The sequence below is a fragment of the Poeciliopsis prolifica genome, unplaced genomic scaffold (assembly GCF_027474105.1).
Source record: "Poeciliopsis prolifica strain line A6 unplaced genomic scaffold, Auburn_PproV2 SCAFFOLD017, whole genome shotgun sequence".
NCBI lineage: Eukaryota > Metazoa > Chordata > Actinopteri > Cyprinodontiformes > Poeciliidae > Poeciliopsis > Poeciliopsis prolifica.
The window spans coordinates 9,627,613-9,644,586 of NW_026562392.1; the positions used below are offsets into that span (position 1 = coordinate 9,627,613).

General features: G+C 38.1%; 1 protein-coding gene across 2 annotated transcripts in view; it reads left to right on the forward strand.

The window, feature by feature from the left end:
* The window catches only part of sntb1 (syntrophin, basic 1), a 38,350-nt gene that overhangs the window by 2,717 nt on the left and 18,659 nt on the right, over positions 1-16,974 (forward strand). For both annotated transcript variants that reach the window (XR_008606714.1, XM_055042088.1), the window contains exon 2: positions 13,177-13,426. Coding sequence is in view for 1 of the 2 variants with exons in the window: in XM_055042088.1 (XP_054898063.1) it covers positions 13,177-13,426 (250 nt within the window). In the remaining variant the exon portion in view is untranslated. The remainder of the gene's footprint in view (positions 1-13,176; positions 13,427-16,974) is intronic.

The window sequence follows — 16,974 nt, forward strand, 5'->3', positions numbered from 1 at the left end:
CTGCACTCCGTCTCTGAGCTTTTTGTTCCTGTTTCAGGGAAGACAAAATGCCTCACTCTCACATGCAAACAAGGCGGTGATCCTGACCATGGGGACCCATTGGTTACAGTGCAGAGGGAGTAGCTGGTCCCATATGGGAAGAATTCCAGACATTGGAGAGAAGGAGGAGAGGAAGAAAGAAGGTGACTGAAGGAGAAGAAAGTGGGAGGGCAAAAAGCAGAAATGTGGTTTACTAGGGAAAGTTCTGAGAGGGGTCGAGGCTTTATGTTTAGATGAGGCAGAGACTAAGTTTTTAGGTAAATGTAATTTTCTAAAGATGTATAATTTGCATTTAGAAATGAACAGATCTGAGCCCATTAGATGTGAGAATTGTGCTGGGTTTGCGTTGTATCAGGTACAAACTGACTTTTGACGTCAGTATGAGGAGGTCTGTGATATTCTGTGGCAAAAAATGAGTGATACTTCCTCATGCTTCCTGAGCAAGAAGCACAGTGTAACATTTGAGAGAGAGGCAGATTGTATCACATGAGGAAAGAGATCAAGGGAACACATCTGATAGATGGTGGAGGAAAGTACCTGTCCCTTGGGCACTGTGTGTGTGCGGCCATTGCTCTGTGTGTTCCCGCTGTGTATCTTTGTGTGTCAACAAACACGTCTGTGTAGCTTATTGAAGGAATGGCCGGTGTTTCTGGAAATACACAAGTGCAAAAAGTCTTTACATAAATTCCTCTTTTATAGCTAGTATCCACCTACAATGTGAGTGTCTTGGATTCCATAAAATACTTTTTAGTATATATTAAATTTAACTAAAATACTTTCTCAAAAAAAAAAAAAAACATTTTTTTTAGGTAAATCTTGAGGAAATTCAAATTAATAATATATGTTCTTCTATGATATTAATAGGACACAAAGGTCTTTGTTTCCACAAGTACCGACAATATAACTACAATCCAGCTGCCAGAAAGCAGAAAAACAACATTTCTTTACTGCTGTAACTAAAGAAATGTTACAGCAGTAACATTTCAAGTTCCAAATCTCTGGAACTTGAACTAGAATTGATGAGGTTGGTCAGATGTGACTAAGATTTATCTTTTTTTCAAACACTGTGGGTGGGTTTGGGATGGCACAAAGGATGGATTTGTGTCTACTGTTAGGTTCGAGGAAGGATGTGTGAGGTTGTGGAAATGTTTGTCTGTCAACAGCATCACAAAATGTTGGAAATGCCAAAACATTTCAAATTATGCATCTGGTGGTCTCTGCCAGAAAACTGAAAATGGGTTACTTTTGGGTTTTTCAACAAGATAATGTTTCAAAGCGTGCAGCTAGATCAATGATTCACCAAACACACAAAATCCACTTTTTTCCCACAGCCTGCTCAGTGTGAGTTTGATCCTACATATTGTAGAAAAGCAGTGGGCGGAGCTGAAAAGAAGGGTTGTTTTAGTTTAGATTATTTAAAAATGTGCCATGTCAAAAATGTGGTTATGGTGTCGCAATAAAAGCTGAGCTGTTCCGAAGGCTTTTTGACCACTTTTAGATGTCAATGAATGAATGAACACTATATAGACCTGTTGTAAATATTTAACGTCAAAGAGAAAGAGAGCGAGACTGCACAGACACAGGCAGACATTTTTGTCTCTGTAGTCTGAATCGGCGCTCCAACTACATAACCAAGTTTGTAAAAGGCCCCATTTACAACAAAGTGTCATATGGATCACAGTGACCGCTTGTAACCTGAGTTCAACTACCTGACCTATGTGCAAATGATTTTGGCACCTATGTCGCAGGATCTGCTGTCAGCTCAGCAAAAAACATTACATCTTACTGATGTTTCAATAACATAAAAAAAACCCCACAAAGAACAATCAACATAATCATTTACGCAAAAGTTTTTAAAAAATGCCTAACCTACAATTAAAACGTATCCCAACTGCTGCTACAAAATATGTCACATTGATAATCAAGGTTTTCAAACTTAAACAAGGACAAGGAAACTTTCCCCTTGGGCATAAGAGGAAAGTGTGTGGGTGTACTTTAGGGCAGCTGACCAGCAGTGTGCAGCAGTAAATGGGGAGCTGCATCATCGTGTTGTCCTGCCCCTTTATATAATCTCCCTAAACTCATATTACTTGTTTAGTACCTCTGACATCTTTGATAGAAACTTTGATTGTTTCAGAATATTTGTCAGGTTTGTTCACACAGATTTTGGTTTCAATGCAGACAGTTTTTTACATTTAGTTCTTATTTAGGTTAACAAGTCAAACTATTTAAACTTTGTAATTGGCGATCGGCCAGAAAACTGCAGAATCAGTTTAACTTTTAAAAGCTGTCAAAATCTTACATGATTTTCTTATCTTGATTTAATCTCACAGATTGCATTGTTACTGCTTCAGATACGTTTGTGCTCTTGCCAAAGTCCAGTGATGTTTTTCATAGAATCAATCACAATTTTTAGAACCCAAGAGATCAGGAAAACATTAACTCTGCTGCTTTACCCCAAGTCGCAGTCGATCAAGATCCACTTCTCACCAGTTCTGTTCTGCTAAACCAACACAGGCATCATTAGGGTGAATAAACCTGATTATGAATGTGTTGTCAGTCTGCTCTGAATGCATTCGCGTCTGCTTTTAATGCAGTCCGCTATTGATAGAATCACCTAGGACACATCATTTGCAGCACCTCCTAACAGTCCCAGGGAGGCTCTTCTTTGTTCAAGTGTCACCCAAGCAGGCTGTGTTTCCTCGCTGTGTTAACAGATGATCCAAATGGGAAATGCTCTGGGGAACAGTCTGTGTTCTGTAGTTATGTCTCAGCTCCCAGCAACCGCAGCCAGTGGTGTTACGTTGGTTCAATGCAAAATGGCCTTTGAGAAATTAAATAAAAAGTTCATAATATTTACTGTTACAAAAAGTGTTGGATTTATGTGCAGAAATTTGTCAGACCGACCCGTCTTCTGCTGCACCTTTTCAACTTGACATATTGTTTTATAATAAGGTGCTCTTGGGCTTCTGCCTCATCAAGATTCCCTAAATGACAACATACAGCAAGTCACGGTAATAAAACCCCTCGTTTGAGTTTCCACTGTGACGTTTTGACACATCACAGTGAACATGAGAGATATGAGGACCTGAAACTGGAGCCAAGGAGAAGAATGCAGACTCTTTTTTTTCTTTTTTTTATTATTTGCTCCTGTACGTTTCCAGCTCTGCTGTGTCAAACCGTCTTCTGACGAGGGTTTAATGGCTCCGAAGAAATGAGAAAAGAGACAGCTTCTCTGGGACTTTCAGCACTGTGGAGTATCACCACAGGAGCTCTACTGAAGACGTAGCATTTTCTCCATCTGCATGATTCATTTAGGAGAAGTTATAGATGGAGGTATCGTTAGGCAGCCAGGAGAGGCCTATCACAGACAGCTCCTCTTCTTTTAAACACTTTGGCTTTTTGATGTTGTTTGATGTCCTTTCTAATTAACATTATTCTGCCTGAGTACTAAGTCTTTCATATGTTCTCTGGGGATTTGGGACTACCCTTCATATGTGAACACCTCCACTCATAAAATCAAGCCCCCATAAGAGACACAGGACTAATGCTATGTATCTGGCTCTAGGAAGGACGAACCTGTTTGTCTTTATAGTTTCATTAAAACGTGTCATGTCAAAGATTCCTAATAGGATTTAAGGCTGGACTTTGATTGATCAAAGATATTAATATGCTTTGATCTAAATCATCTTCACGAGAACTGTAGGTATGAAACACTGATCTGAGGTTCTGCAACCTCTTAAAAGTTCTTTCCTTCAGGATTAACCTGTATTTTATCATCTTGCTATCAGCGCTGACCAGCTTTTCTTTTTTTTTTTTTTTTTGTCTGTGTTAAAGGAGTGCATACCCACAGTGTAACAAATTAAAAGAATGTTTGCCAACACAAAAAAGTTATAAATGCTTCAAACTGGGAAGCTCTCCCACACTTGGAAAACCTCTGAACTGGCTCTCTATCTCTGCATCATTGTGCAAACATGATTCTTATATATTTTTCTAACATTCTGTTCCTCCTGTTCAGTGTTAAGCTTGACAACAGGATCGTGGAGCAGTTTGAAAACTTCCATAAGTGAAAAGATGTTGAGCAGGAATGGCTGCACTAAATTCAGCTAAAGCAAATTCATGGTTGTTATATTGAATCATCACATTCAGACCCTCAGTTGCAACTTCACCAGTGTGACAGCTAGACAGAAGGGAGTTTATTGCCTTGCTCTTTTTTCATGCAGATTGTGGTTTCAGATCTCACAAAGGTCATTTCTTACTTTTATTGTCATCTCTGGGTTTCATTAGGTTCATGCAACCAAAACACCCCAGTTGTAGTTAATAGGCTTTTAATGAGTTTGCTTTGACTAAGCCATTCAGACCCATTAATGTAAACATCCAGAAAATGAGAATTTCTGGCAAGATTTGAAAGTTGATGTTCTGCCCTTTGTGTCCAATATGAGCTTTCAGAGGCTCCAAACAACCTTTAGCTACAAGGTATGATTGTTGCTGAATATGATACAATTTTCATTGAAATGTGAAATTTTAATCTTATCATTAGGACTACAGTAATTAATTGTCATGAATAGATTACGGAAATAATTGCTGACAAATTTAGTAATTGATTGCATGGAGAATACTGACTCAAAAAATCCCTCTTAGACTGAAAAAACACAGTCAGGGGAGTAATTAAGTACAAAAAATGTTGCATTTGAGTTAAAAAAATATATATATTTGCCTGTGTTCTGTCCAGTACTTATGAAGTGGGACAATTTTACCTTCGCCTGGTTCAAAAACAAACAAACAAAAAAAACCTTTCTGTTAATCAATGCATACTTAGATACCAGAAGGAATGTAACCTTTTCCTATCCAACTATTTACTGGTTAATTCCAAAAATAATCAACAAATTAGCCATAAACTGTATTGACATTAAGTCGAGCAGAAGAGGATGAACTTTTAATGTTGATGTAATCAGTACTTTTTAGGTGGGTTCATTAATTAATACTGTTTTTGCAGTTTATGTAACAATGTTTTCTATAAAAAAATCAATTGTTTATTTGCATCTTTTCTAAATTTCTAATATCGTATAAGAGAAAGGCTTAAATGGTTGAGTGAAAAATCTACAGAATGTGCCAATATTTTGTCTGATTGATTAGTCAACAGAAATATCCACACTGTAATTGGTTACTGAAATAATCATTAGTTTCAGGCCAACTTGTGACCTTTTCCTTCCACTTCACCAATTATGCTCTCCTTACAAGAGACACAGATTTTTTTTGTTGTTTTTATTTATTTTTTATTTTAACAAAATGTGTAAAAAAAAAAAAGTTAATGTGAAAGCCTTGAATGCAGCAGAAAGAAATCGTCCAAGCAGACAGCAAAACCAGGAGTAGATTGAAGAAATATTTCACCACATATAATTTAGTTCATGCAAACAGCACATTTTTATGCATCCACATGGAAGCAGTGTGAATGGAGAATAAAAATCAGATGACAACAGAGAACACCTGCAAAGCTCCTGCAGGCAGGAAATGAGTCAGTGTCCTGTAAGCTCTTATGGTGAGTCCTTAACGAGCCAAACCTGTCATTGGCTGATGGCTGGAGGGTCTATGTGCATGTGTGTGTGCACTGTCAGCATTCTGACTGTCCCCCTCTATTTGTCTGCCTCATTGTATGCACATTTGTTTGTGCAGTCTAGACAGCAGACTAAGTGTGTGTGTGGGGGTGTTACAGTGTGTTGAGAGTGTGAGACAGTCACTGTGTCTACTAGCTGACTCTTTACCTCATCGGGCAAACTATCATCTCCTTGCTTTGTTACTACATTCACTTTCTGACTCAGTGGAAGACAGGGATGATAACAGCAGCTGCTGCGCTGATCTGATTATCACCGTGGCAAAGATGACAGATTGAATCACTCACTTCTTGTCGTGTTTAAATTTTTGTACAGCCAAAACAAAATCATAGACCTGTGGTTAAGACTCAGCTTCCTCTTTTTGGCTTCAAGAGAGACAAAAAAAACTTCCTATGATCACTTTTTAGCTTATCTGCAGCTGTACATGTGACATTTTTTATACCAGAGAAGATTTAGCATCAGCTGAGCATTTTACTCTAGATTTAAACAATGGCAGCCAGGATGATGTGCAATAAAGTTTTTTTTTTTCTTTAGTCACACATCATTGACTTATGTTGAATCTATGTCACAGCTGAAAACACAAGAGCGAGGTGTGAAACCTACCATCTGCTCTCAAAGCACATGAGTCTGGTTTTTAGGAAGTGAGGTGGTTAATGTTGCTAATTAAGGAAATGGAGGGAAGCACTCTTGGTTTTACTGTGGCGACAGTAAAAGTAATGCATCAGGCATTCTTTGCTGCTAAGTTTGTACTTTTTATGGGTACGCTTTTATTTTGATAATGGTAACTGCTGCAGATGTTGGCACTTTTTAAGCAAAACTCTAAATGAATGACATCTTATAACACTATGCCATAAATTAGTTCTTCTGTTTGGTAGTTAGGAGATTTAAAGCCTGAAAGTTTGTTGGATTTGTAATGCTTTTTTTCCATCACTTCTCTTGTCATTGCGGGATATATCATGAAAGGCGGTGTTAACCTTTTAAGCCCATATTGCAGACTTTGAGTCCTCCTATATGTTACCCATGCTTCTTTCTGTATTTAGTGCTTTAACAATCAGCCCCCTGCACTTCAGTGTCAGAGAGGGTTGATTAGGTTCCAGCTTGTCTCCAGGTAGCACCAGCTCCAGTATCCAAGCCGATTTTAAAGCAGATTTGGTTTCTTCAGGGGTTTATTTAATGGAGCCTAACGGCTGGTGTGATTTTAGACAGACAGGCAGATTTCAGGGCAATTTTCTTTGGCATTCTTCTGGAATCTAAGAGAACTCTCAGCTTGTATCCATTATTTCCAGGCTTAAAAAATAGAGATGGTCTTCTTCACTGGGCAACAGGCTTTGAGCAGCTGAAAACACCATATACAGTGTCAACAGAGTGTTTAGGAACTTAAAGCACTGGAGGTCGCTCTGGTAATAAATTTACACTGTAATTCAATGACATTTAAGGGTTCTTTATTTTGACTAACTGAAAGGATTAAGTGGAATACAGAATAGATATCAGTTGTTAATAGTGTTGATGACTAGATGTGATGCAAATATGCTGGATTGTAGATTTATTTTTTTAGGAATAAAGGAAATTGTTACAGAAATAAGAACAAGACATGTGTGTTGTTGTTTTATAGAGTTTCTTGATATAATTGCAGACGTCTCCTGTCCACAGCAGACAGCTGGGTGAAAGTCATGCTGTTGACAAAAAACAACAACAAAAAAAGTCAAACCTGTTGTCTTTTTCTGCTATTAAGTGAGAAAAATCATCAGAAATTGATGATCTATCAAATCTGACCCGTGGCCCTTTGGTTTTCAACACGGCAGCAAGAAAATGGCGACTTTTTTACTTGATGTAAGATAATGCTGGCAGCACCACTCTTTGGTGTGGAAGTTATTGCAGAGTTTATAGGTTCATTGCCATCTATTAGGTTGTTAAGTAAATCAGAGGAAGCACAGTGATGTAATCTACTTAGATGCATTTTCAATCATATGTCAAGTGAGTGTGAGAGCAAACTAGACAACAGATAACAGGAAGGTTTAAATGGGATACAGTCAAGTTTCTCTGTTCTGTCCTTTTGAACTTTCATCCTCTGTTTGTCATGGAATTTGCTGGTTTTGGAAATGTTAGCAGCCTTTAGAGATCTAGAGCTCTGTAATTTCCACCCAGTCTGCTGATTCACTATTCCTCAACCAATAATTGCTCCACTTCTGGTTTAGAAATCTTCTGTGTTCCCTGCCCTTTGTTGCTACAAAGTCCTGAGCTTTTACACGAGACTTTAATCGCAGCTTATTTTATTTTCAAACAAATACTTCAAAATAATAGCCTGGTGATTTTTTTTTTTTTCTGGTGACAATGCAACAAACACTGTTTGTTTTCCCTGAACAAACGGGAAAATAATAAACAGATCATGATTTTGAACATGATCTATCAAGATCATGTTTTTTTTAATTATTTTTATTATTTGAAACAGAACAGCAATTATGTTTTTTGTTAAAAGTTTGACGCAGTTATTGTATTTGTTCACTGCAGAATGTTAGAAGCTGAGCCAGTAATTCTCAAAAGACAGAAATGTAATGTAAACATATTTTCTGCTTTGCTAAATGTCTTTGTTAGTGAAGTTGATCACTTTCTGAGATGCTTGAATTTCAGTGTCATTTTTCCATGCATACATTTCACATGTTACTCCCACATTCTCACTCTTACAACTTGATCACATAGGTTCAACAGTATCTGAGGTTTTCCACTCCTTCATCAGAGCCTTTCAATAACAGATGTCTCCAGGGTGGATTTTTTAACGGCCATTTTGTGCTGGTCTGGTACCCAGATATCAACACCGGCTTGCAAAGCTTCATTAGGCAGTCGGGAGTCTATTTCTTTTTTGTACTCCTTTTGCTCTGATTAGTTGTCTTTCCGTCCTCTGCTCCTCTCCCATAGGCTTCAATGAGAGGAAGCCTCCATCCACCTGCGGGTTATTTTCTCACCAAGACAAAGTCGCATTCAGAGCATCTTGTAGAAAGTATTATGACTTCAGACTTCATTAAGTCCTCCTAAAGGCCATTAAATAAGAGACAGATATGGTAGTTATACCAGTTGTTTTAGAGTGGAGGTTGTGGGCTGGCAGAGGACGAACAAACTCTAAAGAATGAGGCTGATTGTTGGTTTGTGTATAATATTGACAGAAGTCCTGCACCTCCATGCAGGAAACACATTTATTTCATCAGTTGCAAAATATGCAAATGAAAGGAGAGTGAAGATTGACACAAGCTAATTTGACTACTGTGCACAGAAGTCCATAAAAGAGCAAGAGAGCGGCTGCACTAACAGCTTGTTCTTATTTCAAAATGCATTGGAGAAGGGCAGTCTTGATGACAAAAATTTTGTTATGCATGCATCCACATGCTCTGTTCCTGCATGAGCCAGAAAAAAAAAAAAGAAGGAAAATGAAGTCAAACAGATGGGGGAGGGCAAGCCCTTATTTGGATCTTTTTGGCTGGAGTTATGCAACATGCAAAGCCATCTTGTTTCAAACAAAGGCTCGAGTAGCATGATAATCTCTCCAAGTTCATCTTCTGCTATTGAGGTTATTGTGCAGAGCTGGCTGTGTTGGAGTGAAATAGAAACATGACCCAAGGGAGAACCACGCACATCTACGCACTTGCCAGGGTGAAGACTGCATGAACTACTTCCCATTTATTTTCACCCCGCACTTCCTGCATTTTTATCTCTGCGCAGTTAAGCCGGTCACAGTTAAATTTCCTCCCAACAGAAATAATTTTCTTTTTCCTAAAAAGGAAAAAAAAAAAAAAAAAACATAATTTCAGTACATTGACAGATTGCCTCTGTCGTTGCTTTCTTGCCTCCATCGATAGTTTCAGATTATCAAACTAATCTCATTATAAGACAAAAATAGATAATATTCAGTTTTCATGTGAAAAATTCATTACACCCTAAGTCTGATGACTTATTGTGCCACTCTTGATACCGAAAAGCAATGAGTCTTTTGCAGCCACAGAGCCTTAATCCGACTCTTGCAGAGTATAATTAAGCCAAGTTTTTGAGTTTTGAAAAGGGCTTGGGTCAAAGGTCGAGTTTAAATCTCGCTAGGATACTCAAAATATTTTTCTTTGTTTTCTTTTTTTTTTTGAGGGGTTTACTTCTTGGTGTGTTACAGATATTTGTCCGGCTGCGTAACACACACGAGTTTAAAGTCAGAAGTCATGTCTAGTTCTGACTTTATAAGAATAGTTTTCTTCAGGATTTGACATGGCGGAATTTAACCTTCCATCAGTGACGACAACTTGTCAAGATCCTGAAGCAGCAAAACACCTCCTGAGCATTATATTAACTCCACAAGGTCTCTTCAAGATTTCATTGGACAAACATCTGAAACAGCTCAACTTTTGTTTCATTTATCCACAAAATATTTTTCCAAAAGTCTTGGTGATCCTCCGGCTTTCTGGGTCAGCTTATGTTGGGCTTTGATGGTCAAGTGTTGCTGTAGTTTTGTAAATGGATGCAGGTGTTGTCCAGTCTCTTTCTTTTTAAAGATTTTTCTGTCTATACTGGCTTTTATTTGCTGTAAGTCATGGGAAGAGAGAGAAGGAAGGAAGACGTGCAGCACAGGAACCAGAGTTGGAAATTGTAATCTGGATTAATAACCTGCGTGCATGAAGCATCCGCTCTACCTCTACACCACACACCAGCCACAGTCTCTCTCTCTCTTACTGCTGAATTATAAACACTGACTGGTTTTATGTCTTCTCCAGTCATGAATGTTGGCCACCACTGACTGGAGTTCCAAAGTCTTAGAATCTGCTTTGTGAACCTTTCCAGACAATGACTGATTTTATTTCCCATCTCCTCTGGAATTCCAACATCATGTAATACTTCATGCTGTCTGATTGGTTCTGTTTTCAACCACATTTCTTGATTCTGCTTAATTCCTCTGTAACTCATCAGGCCTGGATGAGGCTGTTCAGCTCTCTTTCACAGCACTGAGAATGGGATGCACTGGTATCGTTTGTTTCTGCCTTTCTTTAGCATGAATAGTAACTCATCCCCCCAGAAAATATTCATTGCTATTTCAAGGATACACTGTTTCAATTCAAGATGATTTTTGTGTAAGCAGCAGAGACCGCTTGTGCATGCATGTGACTGAAAAGGAAGAGGTAATTGCACTTGTTTTCTGATCGTTGATTGTGGTGTCCATGGTTTTTTTTTCTCTTGTGCGTCTACCACAAAGATGAAACACGAGCTGACGAACCACAGTGGTTTCCAGGAGGTGCCTTCATACTTTGTGTAAGTTAGTTTTTTGCTTTCATTTTAGAGGAGGTGCCTTGTTGACGCTCATCTTGCCACTGTTCTCCATCTGCAGTGAATGATAAAACTTTTGTTTCACTATGTAGACTTGTGACTTTCATTTTACACGTTCTCATGCACAGTTGTGCACAAATCACGACAAATGTGTGGGCTACAATTTATTCTGAAATAATATATGGCCTAGATTATTAGTTCTGACTTCTTTAAGGACTATATTTATTCCATGCATAAAATAAATAAATTTTAATGTAAACACTCCAACATTTTGCTCACTCGTACGCTGCCATCACTTGACGTTGTGGTTTTGTGTTGCAATTTATGCTTGAACTAAATTAAACTGCTCTGAAATTGATTACTCTCCGCTGTTCTAAGTTATAGACTTTTTTTCAACTGAAAAAATGTATAAATTAAGCATGAGTCCTTGATTTTTAACCTGTCATCTAAAGCCATAAGTCAATTCAATTCTGTATTCTGACACTGTGAATATTTAAAATCTAAACGTTCTCACTGCGAAGTACGTTCCTCTTTCTGTTCATGGATTTCTTTTTCTTCATCGTGTTTCATCATCACAGACCAGGATGCACACTGATCTCTTTCCTCTCTGTCAGAATTAAAATCCTACACATTCCTTTGACTGGGTTCTTTACAGGCAATACTAGAGGTTTCTGTCCCCAGCTGATGGCAGAACATTTTCTTTTTAGCTTTCTCATCTATTGACCTGTGTTGTTCTGATACATTGCAACAAATGAATCAGCCTTTTGTAATGCCGTTTAATCTAATCTGTCCGTGTGGATGAATCTTGCTTTGTAACTGGATCATGTCGTCCCAGATGGCCCACTGAGGACTCATACCGTCCGCGTCTCCTCCTCGACACTGTGAGTCAGTCATCTTTCCTCTACAGGTTGCCAGTAAGGCTCGTTATGCCATCTCAAAGGATTCCATGGTGATTTTTCTTCACCCAAAATAGTTCACAAGCTGCTTTACAAATGGCACCAGCAAGATCCCAATTATTCCTGGCTCTGGATATCCAATTAAACATCCAACATCCATACCAGGCATCTGGAACATTCAGTACACACACAGAGCAGGCAGAACACCCACTTTTTCCTCACCCTCACCATTTATTTTCTCTTGTTTGCTTCCCTCTCAAGATAAGGAAATGAAGTGTTGGAAATTGTTATCAAGCTTCCAGTGTTGCGCAGTTTGAATTTTACATGTAAAGCTCTGTTATCTTGGAGAACGTCCCAGGTTTGCAGCCTCAGCTGCTCATGTCCGATCAGCAGTCGGGCTTTCACCAGGGTTTTTGTTTTCCTCCTCTTCTATGTTTTTATTTGTTTCGGTCCTTAATTATTCATCAGTGTTGCTGCTTGGACCTAGTCGCATAAATCATCAGAAAATTGTGGACTTATATTGTGTATGCTTTCATTTTGATCTGTGCTTTTCCAGGCTTTTCTTTTTTTTTTTTTTTTTTACTGAAATAGATTTTGATCTCAGTGGGATTTTTATGGTGAGATGAAGGTGAAATAAATATATAAATTGCAACAAATTAATTGGGAGATAAAAAAGACAGCAGGGCGTTTAGGCTTTTTGGCATGTTTGCGATCGTTGCTTTCGTTTCAGACTGGCACCCGGCGGGGTTGACTGTGCCAGTTCATTGTAATAAAGCAGGCAATCAGTAATCTTTCCACAGTGACGCTTGTCCTCGGCAGCAGACGAGAGCTCTTCATAACCGACCAAGTTGTCTACATTTCTAAAATCATTTTTACTGATTCTTAGAGCAAAAGAAAAGTTACATCATATGCAGCGAACTGCTGTGGCTGCTTGAAAAAAAAAATAGTGGAAAAAAATAAGTCTTTGTGGTTTTCAACTGTTTTTCCCCTCAAAAATGTGAAATGATTGTGTGTATTTATTTAACTATTTAATAATATTCCACCACTGTGAGGCTATAATCAGTGCAAACATTTTCATCTTCAGGAACTAACTGAGATGTTTAAAGCTTGATGTATTGATTTACAACCTAATCCAACTCTAAACATCTCCACAACTTTTTTCATGAAATTTAAATAGTCTTTTTCATTATTAAGAATTTAAACCTAGATATTTTCTTTGGATTTTTGATACATTTTTAGAACAAATGATTTTTATGACAAAAGAAAAATTTGTTCCTATTATTTTCTGCTTCATTTGATCATTTTCTTACTCCTAATAAGTTATCTTTTCTTCCCAGTGAAGTACATGCGTGAGGCTACACCCTATGTCAAAAAGGGCTCCCCTGTGTCGGAGATCAGCTGGGAGACGCCTCCTCCAGAGTCTCCGCGCCCCAGCAGCCCTCCCACCGCTTCCTTCTCCTCGTCCTTGCCTCAGTCTCCCGGCTCTCCCAGCCAACCTTTCCTGTCTCTGAACAGCGACCGGAGGTGCATACCACTGAAGATGTCTTTCGTGACACGTGCCATGACCAGAGCGGATCCTGAGAACAGGTAGGTGGAAATTCACTGGGACGAAGTCAACAGAAAACACAAACACACTGGGCCAGAGGCATGAAACTGCAGGTCTGCTGGAGACCGTTACTAAACTTCAGATGTCATTTCAATCAATATGCAGTGCTGGAGCTTTTCCTTAGAGATATTTTTGCCTTTAAATTAAACATGCACAGACAAATGTGATGCAGTTGTAACTGTTGCATGTCCCCAGTCTTTTCGGTCTCTCGTGTCTCTCTGGGTTTCTGGCTGCTCTGATGAAGCCGGCAATAAAAACAGGAAATTATTTATCCAACACATTTGGGGAAATTCTCGTCTCTCTTTCCCCTAATGGATATTTGAACAGCAGATGAGGAAAATAAAAGCCTTTGCCAGTGATTCAAATCACCTGCAGCTAAAAACCCTGAAAGTTTTTATTTACCCACAGAGAAATACATGAAGATTTATGTTTTTCTCTCTTCTCTCCACTTTTAAATGAAGCTGTCCTTTGAGTGGATCCTGCTTGATTCACTCATTTGTCTTCATCAAAGTCAAAATAATGCAACATTAGGCCATTTATTACCAGAATAATAAAGCTGTGTTAGAAACTTGAAGTTGTACAGCATTATGTTTTGTCTCTTGCAAAAGTTTTCACACATTGTGAGGGTCTCTTTTTGCATCTAGTCATGTTACGACCAACCTAAAGGAATATTATTGAGATATTAAGAGGTAGATGAACACAATGTAGTGCGCACTTGCAGAGTGGAAATGATTTATAAATCAATTATGAAATGATTTATAAAACATTTAATTAAATTTGTGCAATCCACAATTACAAAAAGCCTCTGCTTCAGTGCAATATTTGATCAAATGTTTCAGGTTGAATTTAGTTGGTTACAATGTAGTTTGTTGGAAAATTCTTTTACTGCATTCAAGTGATTTGTATTAATTGGGGCATTTTATGGAACTTAATAAAAATAAGAAATGTTATGCTATGAATGACATAATTTAGGATGCATATTCTGTCATTTAGGTGTTACACAGCAGCAAGTGTAAGATTTAGAAAATGCATGATGTTGAATCAAACCAGAAGTACCCAACATTATTTTGCCAGTTTCCGTTTGCTCGTTAGTATCTGCCCGGGGGTCAGCCAGCGACATCTGCTGTCTTGAAAGACAGAAGCACTAAAGTGACTTTTTCAGCCTGATTTCTTTACAGCCAGACATCTGAAGTAGCTCTTAGTCCTACAGAGTAGATTGTTAGAAGGTGTCATTAAACTATTTGGTTGGTAAATTGACAGCGGCAGAGTTAAATAGCAGATTGATGAACAGAAATGATTTACTTTACTTCATTCTCTTTTCTCCTTCTGTGCTGTGTACCATGGCCCTCTTAAGTCTTGTTTCACCATGTTGTTTTTTCCTCTGCGTGCAATATTTTCCCCTTGTTGCTCTGTCTTGTCTGCGCTTCAGTCTTTTCAACTTGTTGGTGTTTTTCTGCCCCAATGACTTCCTGCTGTCCTCTCCTTTTCCTCTCTTTCATCATCTCCCAGTACCAAAAAAAAGTCTGCTTTTCTATCATTCAACCCCTTCAGCTGTTTGATTTTTTTGCTCTCTACAGATCTTTCTGTGATCTCACTGTGACTCTGCGGCTTTATCTGCATATATGTGTCCACAGAATCCACAGAATTGGTTGTTCTTTATCTTAAAAGCTTGGCATAATAAGCCCTCAGTGACTAGTCTCCTCTAAAGTTAGTAATCCTCAACTCTCGACTAGTAAGGCATAGTTGCACAAAAACAAACAATAAAAGTGGAAATGAAGATTAACTTTACAGGATTTTCTATAAAAGGAAATACAGATGTACGCAACATTTTGTCTGCATGCAATCTTCCACAAATTTCAAGTTCAAATGTTGCGTACAGATGCAAAAGTGACTGAAACCCAAATATGGTCGTCAATGGGTCTTGTTCCTCATCCTTGTTGTGAACAAAATGCATTGATTTCCTCACCAAGCATTTTGCATCAGATCCTGTATGACGCTCTTCCACATGTCCCCTTCCTCATTTTTCAAGCCTATATGTGCGTCTCTAACAGAGCAGTCTCTCCCTGTAAGGAGCTGGTGTGGCAGGGGGGGGAAGTGTAAACTAAATTGTTCTCCTGACCATCTTCAATTTTCATGTGCACAGACAGCTTTTGTGTCAAAGCCATATTCAGGTGAAAATGCATTTTTTAAGATTTTCCGTATTCTCAAACCCAAAGGGGAAAAAGGTTTATTTTTATTTTTTAGCACCCACGAAAACCATTAAAACATTTGCTTTAATCTCTCTCTCTTTGTTCCTAAAACTTGAAATAGGAAAAACTATATTAAACTGTTTCTCATTAAAACAATTCTAGCTGAGGTATTATTTTTAATAATGTGGCACGTAAATTAGATGATTGAGTTCATACGACCGTCTGCTTGGAGAATAGATCGCCCTTTCTCCTGTGTTGCACGAGAAAGAGCAGAGGTTATGACATATTCATGATAAACTCTTAAAATATCACTAAATTGAGCAAGTAATTGAAAGTCTATCTTTTAACAACTAATAAATTATAGATTACATTTTCCTAACTGCACAAATGAAAACAGCAGTAACCACAATAACATGTTCTATTTTAAATAAAAGAGAACAGAATATGTTTTGCATATACTCCAATATGCAAACTCTTCCTCCAGAGTGGACATTTTCTAGCGTGTTTACATTAAATAAGATTATAAACCAATGGTGAATATCAATGAAATAATCTGATTATGCATATAATAGGTCACAAGTCCCATATATACACATACATGTATAGGATAGGATTCATTACATAATATACAGGGTCTCAATTACTGAGACTATTTGCCATATTTCCAATATAACATGTTTTTCCCTCATACATTCCTCCACAGCAGTTTTCTCATTTTTATTAGTTTTTTTAGTGCATTAACATCATTGTACAATCCTGCCATCTTTTCAGATGGTCTTTGGCTGTGGAGGACTACATGAGATACCTGTAGTCACTTTTCACATTATGTCAATGTCAGTTTTTAGAATACATGGGTGTAGGAGGAGCATTGCTTGTAAAATCACACTAAAATCTGTCATGACTTTCCAAAGACTGCTTAGTCAGACCTTCAGGTCAATGTTGATTGAAACCACTTAAAAACACTTCAGGGTTGAACATTCACTTTGTTGCCCATAACTTTGGTTTTATTGGTGAGTTATGTGAGGATTTGAGGTCAATGCCCCATCTCATGTCACACACAGATAACACTGTGCTTTGCTTTGTGAATAACTAAAGCAGATTTGTGGATGACAATGTAGACCTTGGACAAATTTATCTTGACCTGCAGGTTTTTATGAAGCCTTTTTCCATACTCCACAACCAAAACAAATTCCTGATTGACTCTGCCAGATAAAGTTTAGTAAAAGTTTAAATGGAAATACACCCAAGTCGAAATCGATTCGCTGTTCTTAATCCATGAAAATGTGCTCATGTTTATCCTGGAAGGTTGGATGTTTCTCAGTCTTCATTTGTCCCCAGAT